The sequence below is a fragment of the Ptychodera flava genome, chromosome 7, assembly GCF_041260155.1.
Source record: "Ptychodera flava strain L36383 chromosome 7, AS_Pfla_20210202, whole genome shotgun sequence".
In the NCBI taxonomy this organism is placed as follows: domain Eukaryota; kingdom Metazoa; phylum Hemichordata; class Enteropneusta; family Ptychoderidae; genus Ptychodera; species Ptychodera flava.
The window spans coordinates 38,847,676-38,869,828 of record NC_091934.1 but is presented as its reverse complement, the minus strand read 5'-3'; the positions used below and the strand labels follow the sequence as shown (position 1 = coordinate 38,869,828).

The window sequence follows — 22,153 nt, the reverse complement described above, 5'->3', positions numbered from 1 at the left end:
TGTTCCAAGCTCCGGTAGATTTTCTTGAGACCTCAGATATACTAAGTGACAAAATATTTTCCCGAAAAGCAACTTTGTCCAGTTGTATAAACAGTGCTATATTTAGGTCCCGAGAGGAATATTTACACCGGGAGTTTTCGGAGTGGGCATCAACTGTTGTTATCCTAACCTCTTCCTTAACGAGCTATATGCAACCATACAAGAGGTTGTCCGATCTATGACTTTGCAAGAAGTGAACACAGCGACCTTGCCTCCATTCATTCATTTTCATGACCCTATCAGAGGTAACTGAATTTGATTTCCAAAAATATGATCTCCCAGAACGCAATACAATACAATACTATTCGTAGCATGTGATGACCTATCAAATAATTTTGAGATACAATCTACTGTATACCACAACACCACTATTTATACCATGGTCTATTAAACGCCTCAATTTCACTTCGTGGCTTTAACAATTAATCTCATTCTAGCATTTCCGTTATTTTTATGTCTAAGCCTGACTCTGACGTTGATGACATGCTCTCACGTATCAGAAGAAACTTCGACCAAAATGCGGTGGTGAAGAGTAGCTTCAACGGCAGAATGAAAGGATTTGTGATCGACTTACCAGACTATGATAAACAAGACCTGGATAGTGTACGTGACTTCGATTTCTGTAGCGATTGAATATTATGAAGTTATTACGCAAATACCGCAAAGGATGCACGAGGATATTGGCGCAGCGTATCGGCCGACGCGAATCGGAGGGCGATGATCGGCGCCAAATGTCCGAGTGCATCCTTTGCGGTATTTTCGTGATAACCTTATTATTATACATCTTACATTCGAGACTGCGGCATCAAATTGTCAGAGTAGTGACCATAATTTTCTTCCGATTTTATCGCGCCAGTGTGGAACACTATCTCGGACGCGCTTCTGCAAGTTTTGGAGTGTCAGTGCACCACACACGTACGTACAGAGCGCGCGCGAGACATGTTGTGGCACTCGTCCAATGAGTCCCTTGAAACCGTTTAACAGTGAACGCGCAGATACAGCCGTAGGGGGTGGGGCGCCTGGAAACCGTTCGTGTTACGGAACGGAGGTTCCGTACGGCTTATTTTAGCGCACGCAAAATTCTTTAGTTCTCGATGGTAGATGTATAATAATGAATAATTACACACACATACACAGACACATACATACATACATACATACATACATACATACATACATACATACATACATACATACATACATACATGCATGCATGCATGCATGCATGCATGCATACATACATACATACATACATACATACATACATACATACATACATACATACTACATATAAAAAATACAGAGGTATATACAAGCATACCTATATATACATTATTGTATACATAATGTGTATATATAAATATATATATATATATATGTGTGTGTGTGTGTGTGTGTGTGTGTGTGTGTGTGTGTATATATATGTGTGTGTGGTAATGTGTGTCGATACTTAAGCTGTTTCATATCACTAAAACTTAAAGTGGATTCTTATTTCTCATCTAAATAGTAGCACTTATCAAAATCGGAGTCAATTTTAGAGGCGAAATGTTATTTGAAAATGCATGAAAATCCCTACGAGCATGAAATAAATGTCATGTACGATCCCAGTTTTTTGGAAGATTTACGTGTGAGAAGTATAGAAGGACAAAGACATCCACAAATTGAAACGAAATATTTTTTGCGCACAGTTATTGAACGACCCGAAGGTTGATTATGTTGAAGAAGACGCTTTAGTAAGTGTGGCTGCTGTCGAAAGTTGGGGATTGGATCGTATCGACCAAACTGATTTCCCATTGGACGGCATGTACAATCCACCTGGTTAGTGGCGATTTCTGTTGTTATCGCTATTTATGTGCCGTTCAACATGTAGTTACAAGGAGGGAGTCGTCGGATGTGCGCCTGTGCGACTTCCCTGTTCTCAAACAAATGTATTTGATGCAAGATATCGAGATACATCACGTCAACATGGGTGCATCATATAAATTTTACGATCAGTCGGCACACGTACTTTTGATGCAGTGTTTCCATTGGTCGCATGGGTCCTCTATGACAGCAGAGTGCAATTCAAGCCACCAGCTCCCTTGGATGTGGAAAGACTTTCTTTGCTATTTGTTTAATTTTTCAACGAATGCAACCCTCGCGTAACTGTATGGTGGACGGTCTTTCTCTTTCGAATTTTGTTTGAATTCCTTTCGAATTTTGTAATTCGGCCAGGCAGTTCATTTGAGTATGAGTGGAGTCACTACATCTATAGAGCCACGCGCATGCAACATGGCAAAGAGACATCGGACACATTCTCTCCACTTGCTATCTTATGGTAACTATAATAGTTTACATCTGATATCGTAGTTGTTAAAATACGGAAAGTCGATTATGCTGCTGCTGCTGCTGATGATGATGATGATGATGTTGATGATGACGACGATGATAATGTTGATAATGATGGTGATGATGATGATGATGACAAAGGTGGTGGTGGTGGTGATGGTGTTGGTGATGATGATGATGAAGATGATGATGAGGATGACGACGACGATGCTGATGATGATGGTGATGATGATGATGGGGGAGAGGGGTGAGGGTGAGGAGGAGTTACCTTGATAGTAAGTGAGAGGCCGCTGTGATTGGTAAAACTTGTCAAGTATGTCCAATGTAGAACTGCCTTAGTAATTGTTTTCTCTGTTTTCTTTTGTTTCCAGGTGATGGTGACGGTTTCAGAGTCTATGTAATCGATACTGGAATACAAAGGAACCAGCAGGACTTCCCTAACAGGCCTATTTATTTTGCTGACTTCACTGGCACAAGAGTAAGCTATGCTTCTCTAAAACATGTTGTGTACTTAATATGTATTTCAACGTTTTCATCACAATTAGTTCAGACGTACCCAGCGGACTGTACCATTATTTTTATGGTTGGCCGACAGGTGTGAGGGGCTGAATAAGCACACTAATGGAAGGGTGGGACGAGCATGTAGCGCTAATGGCAGTTGTTGTTTTAATGGCGTACCCCTTTTTTCAGGATTAAAAAAAGGTAATAGGACCGTACCTTTCTTTTCAATTACTGCGAGATTACCACTGTCGTTGAAAGCCAAGACACCAGTGACCACCTATAGAAAGAATTGCCATAATTATTTCTGAAGATATGAAAGACACTCCATACAAAGTTTATTGGCTTGTAATGTCTTTTGCCGATTTGGCACCCCACTTCACACATTCTACAACAACCTTGTTAGTCGAGCAGAACCCTTTTTGCCGGGAATAAATTCGTTGTGGCACCTGTCGTCACACACTCTATTACAACGTACGTATGGAAACAGAGTGAAGTAACATGTCTGTATATCGCGAGATAGCACTATGAGAGAAATTGTTTGTGGTCCGAGATTTACTTCCTTTTCATGAGTTCTTACACAGAAAAACTTATGTTTTTCGGAAACGCACGATAGAATAGATAGTGCAATGTTCTAGGGTCAAGCTTGCGCAAAGTCGGTGCACGTTCAACAGCCTGCTCTAAGTCAAAGACACCAGCCTCTAATTTCTCCGATCAAAAGGTTTCGATACTTTCCTTTTGAAAGTGCGTTTTATCATATCAGCGATGCAACATGTCCCGCTGTGAAAAAGGAAATGGAATGGTAAGAGCGGATGAGTATCATTAACGTCAGGGGACTTGAAGAGAAAATACATCTTCAGCATTCTTTTCGGCCCTGCCCCCGATATTAACCAATTTTTTTAGGAACCGCTTCCCACTTTCGCAATTGTTGGTGCCCCCTCCCGCTAAGTTACAAATGTAGAGCCGACCAGCATCAACTTATCTCACAAGCTCTTACTGTCAACTGTATGACTGTATGATTTATATTGGAGAGAGAGAGAGAGAGAGAGAGAGAGAGAGAGAGAGAGAGAGAGAGAGAAAGAGAGAGAGAGAGAGAGAGAGAGAGAGAGAGAAGAGAGAGAGAGAGATATGGATGTAAGGGAGCCTTCAGTGATTACAGGGGGTGGGCCGGGGGAATAGGGGGGTCACTTTATAGAAAACTGTTCAAGGGATAGGGTCACTTTTTATAAACCTATCTTGGGGGTTCACTTTTGACAGAAGATAATTTTACGGCCAAACCCTTGAATGTCATTTTATATTTCCTGAATAGGAAATTGCCGACAAAATACATAGATTCTTTACACATTATCGACACGCTTCACAAGCAGAGAAGATGCAATGGTATCCTACATTAAACACCTTGAACAGTTAAGAATGATGAAAGAAAAGAGACAAGAACATATGGGACAGATTGCATGCACAGTGTATATCAATTATCAAAATGTCTATAAATGCACAGATATTGTTAGTTTTATGTTTTATATCGGCAAACAATTGATCATAGTACTCTCATAGGCTAGCACGTATAGTAAATCAATATTTCGGTGAAATTCCAAATCCAATTTCTTGCACACACATCCATTTGTAACCACCCTAGTCTAATTAAGTACATTAATATGAATAATCAAGCGTACATAAATACACAGATTTACCTATTTTTGTATTCCTTAAAAATTATACATAGTTTCATCATAGACTACAATGTATAGTGAATCAACATTTCGGTGAAATTCCAAAATCCATTTCTTTGCACACACATGCATTTGTAACCACCCTAGTCTAATTAAGTACATTAATATATATAATTAAGAGTACATAAGTACACAGATTTACCTATTTTCGTATTGGAAAAAGTATTCATAGTTTCGTCATAGACTACCATGTATACTGAATCAACATTTCGGGGAAATCCAAAATCCAAGTTTTGGCACACATGCATTTGTAACCACCCTAGTATAACCACAGAGAAACATAGACAGAGTCGCAACGGGTATTGTTTAAGGCGTGAAGCGGTTTCGTAACCCATCCATGTTCACCTCGCCTCAGGTTGCTCTCGCCTCTGTTTTCCGAAGAGTGCCGACCATGCATCCTTCGGTAATTTTCGGATTTTCGCCAATTGTTAAGCGAAAGTATGTTCGGCAAAGTTTGTGTTGTTGTTGTCGTGTGGTGCTGAGCGGAATTGACGTGCTGGCGAAAACGGGAGTGTTTTGAGCTTCAAGAAAGTGAGTTTTACCGTTTTAAAAATTCCTCTCATATTTTTATGAATATATAATGAGTGTGTTTGAACCAAATTTGAAAGTCTTTTATCGATACTGTCTGGTTTTACTCAATGGTTTACGGTCAGTCATACCGTCTTTTACACGTGCGTCAAGGAAGGACTTGTTTATGAAACTGCTGGCGTGTTATGTTTTGATTGGCGTGAAGCAGTGTTTCTGGCCTGAGAGCTCACAAAGTAACTATGGTTGCTACGTGACTGGCAGTACGATGCCATCTCGTCGTATTTTTCGCATAATCTCGTGTAATTATCAACCACAAACAAAGCCTCCAAAAAGTTTAACACCTTTGAAGCTCATTTTAATATGAAAAGCCAATAGTCTACCGAGACGACCATGGAACAAAAGGCATGCAAGCGTTGCGAATCTGTCTATGTTTCTCTGTGGTATAACCAAGTACATTAATATGAATCATCAAGTACATAAGTACACCGATTTACCTAGTTTTGTATTTAAAAAAATATACAGTTTCATCATAGACTACCACGTATAGTGAATCAACTTTTTCAATGAAATCCAAAAATCCAATTTCTTGTACACACAAGCATGGTTTACTTCCCACTTCAAACAAAGTACATTTACATAAGTTATCAAACACATATATATGTACAGATATTGCTTGTTGTGTGGGGGAAAATTGTCAACAGTTTGCCAGATAGATTCCCATGTATAATGATTTGATATTTTTGGTGAATCACTATATCAGCCACATCTTGCCGCCTTATACTTGCGAAAAATATGGTAACCCTCCCGCAAATGCATGACACTTCAAAAATGATTACGTGATAAATTGCAACTCTCCCTCCCAAAACACCAGCCCCTCCCCCAGTAATTTTTGTCTGTAACTTACATAACAATTAAAGTGATTGTTATGTAAATTAGTTGATACCGTTTTAAATTATTCCTTGGGAGAAAACTGCAGTGATTATGGCGAGGGTCACGTTTTAGTATGCCGGACAAAGAGGAGAGTCACATTTTAGACACAAGGATGGGGTACATTTTACAATACAGGTACGCACAGAAATCCCCCGGCCCAACCCCCTGTAATTACTGAAGGCTCCCTAATAGATCTTTCCCAGTGCACTGATCTCCATAATTTCATCCTCATCAAATATTCTCTTCTGAACAACTTCGTCGCAGAATGTTTTGAAGGAAGGGGCATACATGATTCAATTTACGAACGTACATACTTTGCACAAAACAAGAAGTGGCAAGACAGGACACTAAAAGGTAGCTCACAATAGTTACCCCCTTTGCACCCCAGTGCCCTAGCGTGGGGGTTGACATTGGAATTATGGTGTTGTATGACCTCCGACTTCTGAAATTATCTAAGACTGACCTCTAATCGTACATATTTGAAATTACCACACTAAATGTCCAAAAATATGCAAATTATGGTCAAGAAGATTATCAATCAGTATTTCATCAAAACAAATAGATAACAAGATAAATACTTGGAGAAAATAAGAGAATCTACATCATGTAAGTAAAAGCAATAAGGCTGCACTAACAAAGACCTCTGGAGGGGCTTTGGGACATTTCAGGGGGGACTTGAAAAAATTTACAACATGCCCGGGGGATCTGAAAGGGGGACTTGAAAATTGATTGAATATCAAATTGCTTTTCAAATCCTTCTGGCAGTTTCATTTCTTGCCATTTCCATTTTAAGCGTGCCCTTTGGGCGGAAATTTTAAGGTATATTAAACAATTTATTGATGCAAGCAGCCACCTTTAGGCAAAACACCACGGTTGTCATGATTTCTACTACCTAACCCCTCTATGGAGCAAAACTGGCTTCTATAAAGACTAAAAGTTTCAACGTAACCTTTCAATAATAATTTGGCAGATAACTTATTTGATAACATTTTCCCATTGACAATACACGGGGTCTTGGTCAGTGTGAAACATTCATGTCGCAGTATGTACATTTTTATTTTTAGAGGACGTTGAGAGAATACAAACAATTGAGAAAGTGCATAGTGTCATCAATAATAAGTGGAAGTTTCAGGTCAAACAACCTTTGAATAACAATTTGAGATTTGGGTTTTATAGTGAATCAACATTTTCAGTGAAATCTTAAAGTCAAAGTTCTTGCACACCCATGCATGGACTTTTAACCACCCTAGTCTGATCAAGTATGTTCATATCAATAATCAAGCATACATAAATACATTGATTTACCGAGTTTTGTATTGTAAAAATTATTCATAGTTTCCTAGACTACGATGTATAGTGGATCAACATTTTCGGCGAAATTCCATGTAAACACCCCATGCTCATCAATTACATTTATATACGTTATTAAACGTCTATAGATGAAAAGATATTGCTGGTTCTATATTGGAAAATGTGCGTTCATACGTTTCTTGTGGACTACCATGTACAATCAACATTATTGATTAAATTCAAAAATCAATTTTTTCACACATGCACTTTTTACCTGCCACAATAAGCAAATTACATTTACCACACATACATAAATGTAGCGATATAGCTTGTTTTTATGAGACAAATGTTAATAGCTTGCCCAATAGACTCCCATGTATTATGAATTGATATGTTTGGACGAAGTACTATATCGGCCACATTTTGCCTTCCTTTGGGGAAACTTCAAAATTATAGCAATTTAGAAGGGGGGACGTGAACACATGGAGGAGTTTGTTAGGAGAATCTGTCATTGGGGACCACCACTTACAATTAAACAATAAGTCAGCACCACTATGGCCACAGTAAAGAGGTCGCTGAGATCATGTGACAACCTCTGTGATTCTCACTGTGAATCACTCTGTGATTTTCTTTCCACAGCGACACGTAGACTGTAACGGTCATGGAACCCATGTAGCCGGCACTATTGGCAGTACTACATACGGTGTGGCAAAGAATTTACATCTTTACTCTGTACGCGTCTTTGACTGTACGGGAACTGCCCCATGGAGTACGATCATTGAAGGTAATGTGCATATGCCCGTTTATTTCCCAGAGAGAGAGAGAGAGAGAGAGAGAGAGAGAGAGAGAGAGAGAGAGAGAGATAACGAGGTATTTCCGTGGCACAGTACTTGGCAAGGTCCAAACACAGTACGTACGGACACGGAAACAGAGACTGGCAGACAGAGAGACGGACAACAGACAGATAGAGGAAGAAACAGACAGACAGACAGACAGACAGACAGACAGACAGACAGACAGACAGAAGGACAGACGGACAGAAATAAACCGGAAATTAATGATTCAGAAAGTGTTTCGGTAATTGTACTGTTCTACAGGTATCAACGAAGTAGCGGAGAGAGGAACGGCGCCTGCAGTGGTAAATCTATCACTTTCAGGCGACTTCAATCAAGCTACCAATGATGCAATTGAAAATCTTAAAGCGGCAGGTTTCCTGCCAGTCGTTGCCGCTGGTGACAATGCTGATAACGCCTGCAGTTATACGCCTGCTAGTAGCCCGGGTGTACGTACTACATTTCTTTGCTTTTCAGGCAGTGCGTGCCCAGATATTGAGAGACGTACATTTTTGCTCACACTTATCTTTGGAAATCGAAAAGAAAAAATAAAGGGTGGCTTTGTAAAATTGGTGCGAGAGGAAAAATTACCCACATTCAAAATGGCCGCAATGCTTAGGGAACATTACATTTTCGATTTTTGAAAAATACAACGATGAAAAAAAACTTTATTTAGGCTGCATTCACAAACACCGCTGGAGGGGAGATTCCAAAAAAGTTCTCAGAGTTATTCAAATACCCAACCAACAAACTCACAATGTGTTCAATTCCCCCCTTCTGACTTGCTATAATTTTGAATTCCCCCTCCCTGAAAGTAAGGTAAATGTGGCCGATATAGTGCTTCGTCCAAAAATATCATAATACGTGGGAGTCTATTAGGCAAAGTATTATCATTTTCCCCATAAAAACAAGCTATATCTCTACTTTATATGTGTGTGATAATTCATGTAAATGTAGTTTGCTTAATTGAAGTGGCAGGTAAAAAGTGAGTGTGTGTACAAAAACATTGATTTTTGGTTTTCTTCGATAATGTTGATTTACTATACATGGCAGTCTATGAGAAAACTATGAACGTGTATTTTCCGATATAAAACTAGCAATATCTGTTAATCTATAGACTTTCGATAACTGATATAAATGTACGTGATGAGCATTGGGCGTTCACAAGTGCGCATGTGTACAAGAAATTAAATTTGTAATTTCGCCGAAAATGTTGGTCCACTATACACGGGAGTCTAAGGCAAAACTTTAAATAATATTTTCCCAATTAAAACTTGCAATGTTTGTGCATTTATGTACCTTGAATAATCTAAATTATTGTACTTATGTAAAAAGTGTGAAAGAGGATCCCCACCTAACTATCCAAAATGTTTTTGTGTCGAGTTTTGTGTTTGATTCGTTTCAAAAATGTGTTCCTACATTCTTATCCGATTGTTTGTGTTAATAAAAATGTTTGTTTCGCCTCGGATATTTGTAGGGGAGTTTGGATTAGTGTGTACGGTAATGTATTGTTTGTGTGGGGAAAGCTTATTGCGAGACGCAGTCGGACATATGGTGTTACAAAGTTGATAGAGTGGCCCTTTGACGCTTGCGTTTCGAAACCCGAGTGTGGTTTCTCATCAGTCGCAATGTAGATTCTTTCCTTAGTTTTTGTTTGTGAAAAGTCATTTTAATGTAATTAGTGGTCTTGCTCTTCGAGTAGCGAGGCAAAGATATCAATGTTTGGGTCTCGTTGTGAGTCCGTTTTGTGGTCTTGTTTGTTTGTTTTTTGTTTCTTTACTTCTGTAAATTTTGTTTTGACTAGCAATGATTGGTGATTCTGGGAATAGATTCCTTAGTGTTGAGTCCTTCTCCAGTTCCGCCCAATGTTTCAAAAGACTTCCCTTAAGATCTTTTGTTTTTATGTAAGGGCTGTATGTTGTACTGAAGATGAGTTTGTTTGTTGCTTCTTTACGTGTACTTGTACAGTTTGTTAGTGTATTACGAATACTGTTGTTTAATTTTTCTGTTATATTCGCGATTTCGTTGTTTTTGTATTCTCTGTCGAGTAGTTTGTTTCTAAAGAAAGCGACTTTTTTTAGTAAAGTCGTCATTGTTGTTACAAGTGCGAGCGTATCTAAGGATTTCACCTTTGATAAAGCCATTAAATGTTGCTGTCGGGTGACACGATTCTCGATGTAGGAATTGTAATGTGTCTGTTGGTTTAGTATGTGTTTTAATGTCGAGGATATTTTCTTTGTGGTATCTTGCACCTTTGAAAACGACTACATCTAGGAATGTAATTTCTTGTGTTGAGTTTTCGTATGAAAACTTAAATTTCGCCGAAAATGTTGATCTATAAGGAAACTATGAATAATATTTTTACAATACAAAACTAGCGAAATCTGTGTATCTATAGATGTTTGATAATTGATATTAATGTACTTGATTTGACTTAGGTGGTTACAAGTGCATGTGTGCGCAAGAAATTTGATTTTGGAATATCATTGACAATGTAGATTCCTTGTACATTGTAATCTATGACAAAACTACGAATAACACATAGGTTATCATCTCCCAAATTGTTATTCAAATGTTGTTTTACCTGGAGCTTCGAGTTGTTATTGATGACATTAAAGCTATGCACTATTCTTAATAGATTGTATTCCGTCAAAGTTCTCTCTGTGGCCTCTCCGCTAGGCGACTGGTGCCGTATGTTGTGGGTTCGAACCCGATTGAAAACTAGCCGTATCCTCAAAAAATGAAAATGTATATACGGCGACATGAACATGTGACACTCACCTGGACCCAGTGTATTTTAGCCTACAATGTATAGTGAATCAACATTCGGTGAAATTCCAAAATCAAATTTCTTGCACAACCATTTGTAGTCTATGACTGTAGTCTAGTCATGAACATTAATACTAATAATTAGGTGTACATAAATGCACAGATTTACCTAGTTTTGTATTGGGAAAAAATATTCATAGTTTCATCATAGGCTGCCATGCGTAGTGAATCGACATTATCGATGAAATCTAAAAATTACATTTTTTGTACATGCATGCACTTTTTACCTGCCACTTCAAGCAAAGTACATTTACATGAATTATCACACACATATGATTTGATATTTTTTTGACAAAGCGTTATATTGGCCGCATTTTGCCTTCCTTTTGGGAGGGGACTTCAAAAGTATAGCAAGTCAGAAGGAGGTCTTGAACACATTGCGGGTTTGTTGGGGGGGGGTATTGAGTAACAGGGGAGGGTCACTTATTTTCATGCACGGATAACGGGGAGGGTCACTAATTTTTGTGCATGAAAATTTTGAAGGGTCACTATTTTTGATGCAGCGGTGTTTCGAAAAACACCGGCCCGTCCCCCCGTAATTTATGTCCAGTCCCTTAGTCATTATTGAGGACAGTTTTGCACAACAGAGAGGTTGCTAAGTAAACATCAAGACAACCTCTATGTTTTGCCACAAGGTGGCTGTTAACATCATCAATAAATTGTTTAATAAACCCTAACACTTGCGCCCGAAGGGCGCACATTAATGGATATGGCAGGAAATGAAACTGCCGTAAGGTATTTGAAAAAGAATTTGATATTCAAGAACATTTCAAGTCCCCCTATGCGATGTCCGATTTTTTCAGATTCCCCACCTTGCATGTTGTAAATATTAATCAAGTCCCGACCGATACTTCCCACTCCAGAGGAGTTTGTGAATGCAGCCTTACTCCAAGACCTTCAAACTGAGCCCAAATATGACAAAACAAGTGATGTAAAAATGTGTGCGTCAGAATATATGTCCCTCGCTCAACTATGAGAAATAACTCTGGCTCACTGATACGAATTCGACACCGGCGTACGATAAGAATATATTCTGGCACAAACCACTAATCAATTTCCCATAAGCATTCACAGTGGTATTGAGCTAAATTTTCTTCTTTTAAAACATTCAGCGGCACGCATCCTCTTGACAGGTATTAGGTCAATGTCAACTTCACCACTGACGAATTTTTCGAGTGGGCAAGTCCACGGGCATTTTGACTAATAATGATGAAAATATCGCTCTTAGCGGTGTTTTTGCAGAAATTCATGCTCATTGCTATGGTTTCCATTGGCCTTATACATGTAACTCTTATATGTTATAAAAGAATACTAAAGCCATCTTTCACAACAGTCTGCATTTTTATTCTAGCAGGCAATTGTCTTTACAAAAATACTTCAAATTAAAGTTCAAACCGAAAAGCACCCATGCAGGTATCGAAATGCAAAGGTCAGCACTAGTTTTATCATCCGAACTGTCTCCGTAGGTCCCATACCTTCTATGACCACAGATTCGCTGCTGTTACAATCCCACAATGTTTGGTAGTGGTTTTTGCCCAACTTTTCCTCGTGAAATTAATTGGAAGTCCATGAATTATAAATCAAAACTGTTTGCGATTATAAACAACGAGCTCGCACGAGAACGCAGCAATGTTGGTTATAATAGGTATAGTCGTACTACTTTTCCATATCGTCATAGTTATAGTTTTAAACTAGATTGAGCCAAGGAGACAGATATTCGCACTCTAATCTATTTACATTACATGTATTAATCAGACAACTTTCCTCTCAACCGATAGTCGTTAACTGTTGGTGGTACTGACATGGACGACACTCTGTTCGTCAACTCCAGTTTCGGACCTTGCACTCACCTGTACGCGCCTGCTGTGGGCATTACAAGTCTCGTGAATAAGAAGAATGGAACCGCGGTTAAAACAGGCACCTCCATGGCTGCTGCTCACGTGTCAGGTAAATACTACGTCATTGAATATTTTGTGACTCGCAATGTCGATGTTGCTCTCCAGATCTGAAGGACTTTTAAAGATACACTTTTGTCGAACTTTTATAATGGCAAGTAGCTGTAAGTGTTGCTGACTTTCATTAGTTTTGTTTTGTATGTCAACAGCAAGTTCTTTTTCTACTTTCCTACATAAGCATGTTAGAACACTCAATATTCAGCGTGTCAGCACGGGGTCTATACGTGTAAAGTGAACTGTTATTGTTCACATGTGAGTTGAAGTCGGAACTAGAATTCACTATTCAACAATAACAGTGCGGTGTAAACATGTGCACAAGATGTCCTTATGACTTTACGATGTTGTATTTTGCGATTCATTTGGTTTTGTGTGTAATGTATACACCAAACTAATTCTCTCTCTCTCTCTCTCTCTCTCTCTCTCTCTCTCTCTCTCTCTCTCTCTCTCTCTCTCTTTCTCTCTCTCTCTCTCTCTCTCTCCTCTCTCTCTCTCTCTCTCTCTCTCTCTCTCTCTCTCTCTCTCTCAGGCATTGCTGCCATCATCTGGGGAGCAAATCCAATTTTAACTGCCGATGAAGTTCGGGAACAAGTTCTTGTGAAGGCAGTACCGGATAGGGTCATTGGCTACGGAGGGCCGAACAACTTGCTCGCCCAAGTGTAGACATTACAACTGCAAGAAAGTCCATCTTCGTTCCCTTCTACTTTCAAATGATATTATCGTTTAAATTTCACATTAGGTTTGTTCAAACAATTTATGTAGAATAAAAAATTAGTTAGGTAACTCATCAGCCTTTGAGCAATAATTCGTTTTGCGTACCTCATTCTACTGTAACATGAAACTGCTACTTCAAGGATTATCTATATTCAGTTGTTAGGAGATGAAAAAACGGTGAACTCATCAATTTCCTTTAAAACAAAATTTATTACAAAAAATAAAGCTAATCACTAAGTCACAGGATAGAGTAAAAACTGTAAAAGTTGACAATCTACTTATCTCAGCTGGGACGGCTCAAAGCTCCAGAGTTTAATCAGACACTGTCAGATCAATATCTGTAGCAGGTTTCCCCCAATTTGGTGCCGTAATTTTAGAGTTATATACCTAATTACAGAGTTCATTAAATATGAAAGTTAATTAACTTCACACTACTAAATGCTTTACAACACAGTCAGATAGCTGTCGGATCGGTATCTGCAGCAGATTTAATCAAGTTTGGTGCATTTATTTCGGAGTTAAATGACTATATACATAACTTCGTAAAATATGCAAATGAGCTATCTATTAACTTGACACTGCCCAATCCTTCTCAGTACAATTACATATTAATCAAATCAATATCTGTAACAGGTTTCTCCGAATTACGTGCCGTAATTTCAGAGTTATATACGTAATTACAAAGTTCATTAAATATGCAAATTAACCCTTAATTAACTTTACACTACTAAATGCTTTACAACACAGTTAGATATCTGTCGGATCAGTTTCTGCAGCAGATTTCATTGAATTTGCTGCAGTTATTTCAAAGTTATATGACTAATTACAAAACCTGATAAAATATGCAAATGAGCTATTTATTAACTTGACACTGTCCAATGCTACTAAGTACAATTAGATATATATCAGATCAATGTTTGTTGCATGTATCTTCAAATTTGGTGCATGAATTTCAGTTATGTCACTAATAACAAAAATTCATAAAATATGCAAATGAGCAGACAATCGACATGACACTCACAGTATCATCATAATATTCTGAGATTGTCATCTGTGAAAAGTTTAATGAACTTTTGTGCAGTATTTCTTGATATATGTCTCCACTGTCATTTCCATCTCCATAGGGAAACCATTGTACGGAAAAAATGATATTGCATAACTTCATTAATATGCAAGCCACACTAACCAAACTCTACTCAATTCTTACAAGTAGTATATGTTATCTGTGTACCAAATCTGACTTGAATCTGTTCAGGCGTTTTTGAGTTATCGTGTAAACAGACAGACAGACACACACACACTAACACACACACACACACACACGGACAGACACAGACATCGCTATGACATTAGCCCACGTGTGAACACGTGGGCTAAAAATCAGGATCCAACACACCAACCAATCAAATCGTTTGAAATAACAACCAATCATACAGAATCTAGACGTGATAACCGACCTATAACAATAGACGTCCTGTCTATCTACTATAAATTGAGCAATAATTTGCTTCCTCCGACATACATTCGCTAGAATGGAACTGAATCAACTAGATAGACTAAGCCAATCTTCGGACGACGAAAACCCGACCCTCATCCCAGCAACTCAGCCGAATTCCAGAAACACCAGACTTTACATTCTCAAACCCTAGGCCCACCACAGATCGTGTCAGTAACGAAATCTCCAGCCACCTGAAAAAAAAAAACAACTTGAAGAAACCTGCTTCAACAACTGTACATAAACCTAAACAACATCGAACAACAACTGCATGGCATCAATCCATAGGTGTTTGCAAGAAGAAGCGGTCCAACGAAGCTTGCAAATCAACCTAAGGGCACAACTACTTGGCCATAAACCAGACGAAGCTTTCACAACAAAGTGGCGTGAACTAGAAAGACACAGTGGTCTAGTTTGTTGAGTTAATCAACAATTATCTACCACTACACCAATAAGAAAGCATCAAACGAATCGACAACGAAATCAGCGTCGCTGGTGAGAAGAAGAAGGCAAAACACCTACTCACCAAGCACATCGAGTCGGCAAAGAGAAGCATAAACAAGGCTCATCGCCAAAACAAACGCGCCAAGCGTTAACAAAAACCCATACCAAACGGCCCTTTTCAAGGTCACCAAATACTCTAAAAAGAGAACTACCAAAAAAACCCAATAAAATGCAAGAGAACACACAAACACTTAAAAGAAATAACAAAAATCGTAAACACAACAAACAATTGAAACACAACATTAAAAAAAATAAAAACAAAATCGAAAAACACCTTAACAGACAAAATGGCCATAGAAATAAATCAGCCATCATCAGAACAAGCAGTGAAAAACGTACACGAACTATTAAAACATCGACCATGATACTTATAAGTATCTTGATCCACAAACATAAAAATCCGTACCCCGGAGTGGATTTATTGACTAGAATTATTCACAAACCACCGCTTGAAAACTCAACGTTTGCTGGCAGACCAATAATCAGTGGCTGCTCCAGTCCCACTAACAGAATTTCAGAATTCCTGGATTACTTCATAAAACCAATAGTTCAGCAACAACCAACATATATATAAAAGACACAACAAATTTCATACAAGAAATAGAAAAGACAAATGTCCCTCAACAGGCATTTCTCTTAACACTCGACTTGGTGTCAATGTACACAAACACAATTCAGGACGAAGCAATTCGGCTAGTCAGTGAAACACTAAACTCACAAACCTCCCATTAAACAAAATACAGCATCAAAAAACCAACAGACACATTCAAATTTCTACATAGATAATCGTATCACCCGACAGCAACTTTTAATGGCTTTATCAAAGGCGAAATCCTTAGTTACTCTCGCACTTGTAACAACAATGACGACTTTATTAGAAAAGTCGTTTTCTTTACAAACAAACTACTCGACAGAGAATACAAAAACAACGAAATCACGAAAATAACAGCAAAAATAGACCATTTTATCCGAAATACACTAACAAACCGCACAGGTACACGTAAAGAAAACAAAGAAACTCATCTTCAGCGCACAACATACAGCCCATACATCAAAACAAAAGATCTTAAGGGAAGTCTTTTGAAACATTGGGCGGAACTGGAGAAGGACTCAACACCAAGGAATCTATTCCCAGAATCACCAATCATTGCTTACAAGAGAAACAAAAATCTAAAAGACACACTAGTCAAAACAAAATTTACAGAAGTAAAGAAACATGGAACAAACAAACCGGACCACCAAACGGACTCACAACGAGACCTAAACATTGATATTCTTGCCTCGCTACTCGAAGAGCAAGAACACTAAAATGCATTAAAATAAATTTTCACAAACACAAACTAAGGAAAGAATCTACACTGCGACTGATGAGAAACCACACTCGGGTTTCGAAACGCAATCGTCAAAGGGCCAATCTATCAACTTTGTAACACCATATGTCCGGCTGCATCTCGCCATAAGCTTTCCCCACACAAACAAAACATGACCGTACACACTAATCCAAACTTCCCTGCAAATATCCGAAGCGAAACAAACATTTTTATTGACACAAACAATCGGATAAGAATGTAGGAACACATATCTGAAACGAATCAAACAAAGTCGACACAAAAACATTTTGAATAGTAAGGTGGGGGCCTCTTTCACATTTTTTACATAATATCTAATTTTACTGAAAAGCATTTGGCAGTTTCAAGTTAATAATTAGCTCATTTACATATTAATAAAGTTTTGTATTAGTGATTTTACTCTGAGCGTACTGTGCGAAAGTTGATGAAACCTGCTACATATAAAGATATAACAGATATCTGATTGTTCTTATTACACGCCTCACACGGGTGTCGATCATATTGGTATAAATTGGGTTTATTGACAGGAATATTGAAAAACATAATACAATAAATCCTCGTCAGAGATAGTTACTCTGGCATGTAGACCGTATACACGTCTGTCTTATCAGTAGTCTGTCTCCCACTCCGCGTCATGTGCTCAATTGAACTGCTGTTAGAATGTACAATGTCTGTCTTTGTTCTTGTCTTTTGGTTAGTGATTATTCTGAGGTCTGCAAATGTTGCGTAACATCTCCTTTCTCGCTGTTTTGTCACGTCAAAATGAGACAGGTAAAAGGAACAATTGTTTTACACAACTTCATAACAGTCACAAAGTATGCAGTAATTCATGTCATACTGTATTGTTTCATGCGTCCAGTAGTGTCTTATAAATGTCAGTACATGTCGAGTCATCAGCAGTCAATTTCAATGCTTAATAACTAAGTTTGTAATTTTGTCAAACTCAAAATCTGTACAAGTCATTTGCATATAACACGTCATTCCTTCCATTTAGGGGTCACATTAGCATGTCAAGTTGTTCTGTTGAGTAAATGCTAAAATTTTCTGGTCTGTTTACTGGATATCCAACATTATGTGAAGCGTACTACTATTAATGAACCTGTTGTAAAACACGTGAGCACATTCAGTTCACATCTGGTTTATGAAGTGGCGTAATCATAGCCTTTCTCCAACTTGAAGGAAAAGTACCGTTAGAAAAATATTGTAATACAAGAGATATAAAACATGACTCAAACGCGGCCAACTATATTTGACTAATTCAACGAAAATACCGTCATGACCGGGTGCTTTCCCATTTGGCATACAGTGAATGGCTTTCTCGATTTCAGCCTGAGAAATAACTGCTTTAAGGTCATAAGGAACATTATCAAGACAACTGTTACAAGGTTGATCATGAGTTTCAAGTATTGCTTTGACAGTATCATGGAAAGTGATATCTATATTTGTAGACAAGGGATTGTTAAGCAGTGAGCGAAAATACACATACCATTGATCTGTTGTAACATCACTTGTTGACACATACTTGCGCCTCATATTTCGCAAATGGCCCCAAAATTGCACAGAGTCATTCTTTACTTTTAACAATCTTTGTTTTTGTCTCTCCTGAAACACAGATTTGTTTTGTCTACATATAGCCTTAAACCTACTTTTCGAAGATCTATATGAGAGCAAGTCATCATTACTACTCGTGAGTCTAAATTTATTGAGAAATATATACGTTTCATTCTTGGCATATTGACAGTGTGAATCCCACCAACCTGGTTGCGAATTGCTACGATTGTCTGGTCTTTACGTTAATTTCATTTCAGGTGCTACATAGTTAGAAATGTCGCTAACAATTTGAATAGCTTGATCAACTCTGTTAATTGCGATTTGATCACACACATCAGTAAGCAGATCACTTGTATGTTGATCATTCATCCTTAACAAAACTGCATTTGAATATGATGGCTTCCATTTGAAAGAGTGCCAGGGTTGAGTATTAATCATTGGTTCAGAGTTTCCTTCGGGTAAGGTATACAGAATATCTCTAAATTCACAGCAAATAGAAAAGTGGTCAAAAATGTCTACAAGAATACTAGAAAAGTCTTTCTCAAAAGAGATTAGTTCTGATGACAGCATTACGTAATCTATGACACTTGTTCCATTGTTTGACACACAAGTACAATTACCATCTTTGTCAGCTGGGAAACGTCCATTTACAATAGCAAATCTGTTTGCTTACAAATATCTAGCAGCTGTTTCCCAAATAAATTTACACATTTATCCTTCAACCTACGTGGCGAGTCAAAGTTGTCAGTCTCATATCCTGGTTGAAAAAAACACATGACTATCTTGCACTATGTAATCAGGCAATTCACCTGTACGGGCATCAAAGTCGCCAGCTATAATGAAATAAAAGTCATTTAGCTGAGCATATGCATCAAGGATAATGTGCTCTAAATTCTATAATACCATCATAAGAATCATGTAAGTACATTGGTGAGCGCTCACGCGGTACATATACAGCACATAACAGAATATCTTTATTCAACCTCAGAATTGTTTTATCAATGGTGATCAGAACAACATTTTGTGAACGTTTGGGGACTCTTTTCACGTACGGAGCTAAATGATTAATGACGAAAAATAGATACACCTCCCGAATATCTCCCAAAACGACTTCGCTTTTCATTGTATTTAGAGAAACATTTATTTCCACTGACCGCATTATCGAATTCAACTTCGGACTTGGCCAAAGTTTCATTTAAACACACTAAATGGTACTTTCTTACCAAGTCTATGAAATCAAAATTATTCAGATGTTTACGTAGACCTTGAGTGTTCCAAGCAAGGACAGCCAGTTGTTCATTGTCTTGCTGGGCCCGGCCGGCTACCTAGCTAGGTCGATGGCGGCTTTCATCAGATACTTCCTTGCACGAGCGACGGTCTTCGTCGTAGATGTATACTTGCTTTCCACGTTCTGACGTGACAAGAAGTTTATCATAGTTCAATCTCACTTTCTCTGAGCTGTTAAGATTAAGGATCTCTCGTCTTTTGGCCAATAGCTCGTTCCGGTTTGCTCGCATTCTTGGTGAAGAATCTTCGTCAATACTGATTGATGTGCCTTTCAAATTATAAGCATTTCTTAGCACAAGGTCCTTGTCTTTGAAGAATGAAAACATTGCAACAATCAGAGGTGATCCACGGATTGAAGTGCAAGTGATTTTATGTACTCGTTCAAATATTATGTCCTTTGCGATACCTAGCTTTTCCTTGCTCAAGTCTTTCACAATGTTCTAGCTCGTATCCTAGTCTTCATGAGGAATTTCTTGAGCAATGCCTCGAAATAATAGGTTGCATCTCCGACTTCTATAATCGTTGTCATTAGCCTGCTTGCGAAGTGCTTTTACTTTTTTTCTTCATTTCTGTCTGTTGTTCTGTACTCTCTTTTATTCCTTCCAACGGATGTTCAACGTCAACAATTCGATGCGCATTCGAAATAATAGTCTCACTGATGGCAGGCACAGTGTCTTCGATGTTATTCATACGACTTTCTATGGCAGAAAAGCGACGTTTCACTTCTTTTGAGTCGCTCTTTATTTCAGACAATGAGATCAGAATCATGTCTAGATAATTTTTTCTTACTCATGTAGCTTGTGAACGAGCATCAGGTCCGGGATTTAGTTCAACGTTGTCACTTATAAATAAAATCATGAGCACGAGACGAAGAGACGCAATTACTCCATGATAAGGGACTGGTCAGTTTCTTTGGCCTGGGGGGGCCGAAGGATTCATGGGGGGTCACCCTGTTTTTGACTTTGGTGATAGGGGGGGTCACCATGTTTTTGAAATGCCCATTAGAGGGGGGGTCGGTGTATTTTTGAATTTCGACACTGGCTCATTGCCTAAAATGCATCGTGTCAGCCTCAAATTTCATCATTCAGTTGCATTTTTCGGGCGCGTAACTTTAATAATAAGACATATTTTTCATACTTTCACATATCAGGCATACATATATCAGAGATATCTGTATGTTCAATATTTTTCAGCATGCTCTTCAAGCGCATTACTTTAATATATCAGACATTTTTCAGCACGCCCTTCCTGTGCATGACGTTAATATACAAGACATATATATCAGAGATATCAGGATATTTCGTATTTTTCTCCGCGCCCTTCGGGCGCCATACTTTAGTAAATCAGAGATATATGCCAAAGATATCTTGATGTTTGCTAAGTGAAAGTGTACCGTTATGAAAGATGCATCTCATATGATAAGCAAGACAAATTCCTGATACTTTTCTGTTCTCTGTATGAGAATTCAGTATGAGAAAGCAACATGCACAAATATTTCACAATATATATTTGATACAGTGACTTATTTTAGAGATAGAAAAATGATAAGATATCTTTCGTTCTCATTGATGCAACTGTTTTCCTTTGTGTCTCAGGCTTTCTGTAGAATGATGCTTTTTATGACCAAAATAACAGTTAAAAAAGGCAGTTTTTGTCATTATTAGCTGTGCTTTTATGGTTTCAATTTTACATGAAAAGGTCAACTCAGACACTGCACACATCAGATTTGGCTAAAATGCCTCTCTATGGCTCCTCAGGAGATTTAATTGGAAGGCTGGCAAGTCTTAACACCCATCAAAATTTTTGATTTACACGGTTAAGAAGACAAAGGGACACCATGTTGACTTAAGGTACCTGGCGAAGCAACCAATTCTTGCACGATACCCCTCCAGTGAGATGCCCATTATTGAAGTTATTCCTTACAACTAATGTTCATGTACTTACACTACTCCAGACAAAGTTTCGCCAGTACAAAAGGTTTTTGGAAGAGTGAAAAATTGACTTGCATCGGAACAGATACATGGACGATGTTGAATCAGTGAAGCGCCCTCTCTCACCTCAGTTAGACCAGTCACTACTCCTCAATTCTATTTCATCTGACTTATCTACATTTCCGTTGCTAGGTTCACCAGGTTGCCATGGCATAAAGCTTTGATCCACAGCTGATCCGTCATATCATTTTATCCTTGGTCAGGCTGTTTTTGGGACAAAATTAGAATCAGAAACGTTAAGGATGTACAATATACCATAAACCCAAATAAGAATTTCTTTCAAACTTACATACACCCTTTCACAC

The 22,153-nt window shown here is 38.3% G+C and overlaps 1 protein-coding gene across 1 annotated transcript; it reads left to right on the top strand.

Annotated features, from left to right (window-relative positions):
- The first annotated feature begins 492 nt into the window (after window positions 1-492).
- On the top strand, window positions 493-9,142 carry LOC139136491 (aqualysin-1-like). The gene is made up of 6 exons (XM_070704216.1): window positions 493-642; window positions 1,728-1,857; window positions 2,739-2,845; window positions 7,983-8,127; window positions 8,441-8,625; window positions 9,134-9,142. The coding sequence occupies exons 1-6, from the start codon at window positions 493-495 to the stop codon at window positions 9,140-9,142; spliced, it is 726 nt and encodes a 241-aa protein (XP_070560317.1).
- Window positions 9,143-22,153: the final 13,011 nt, after the last annotated feature.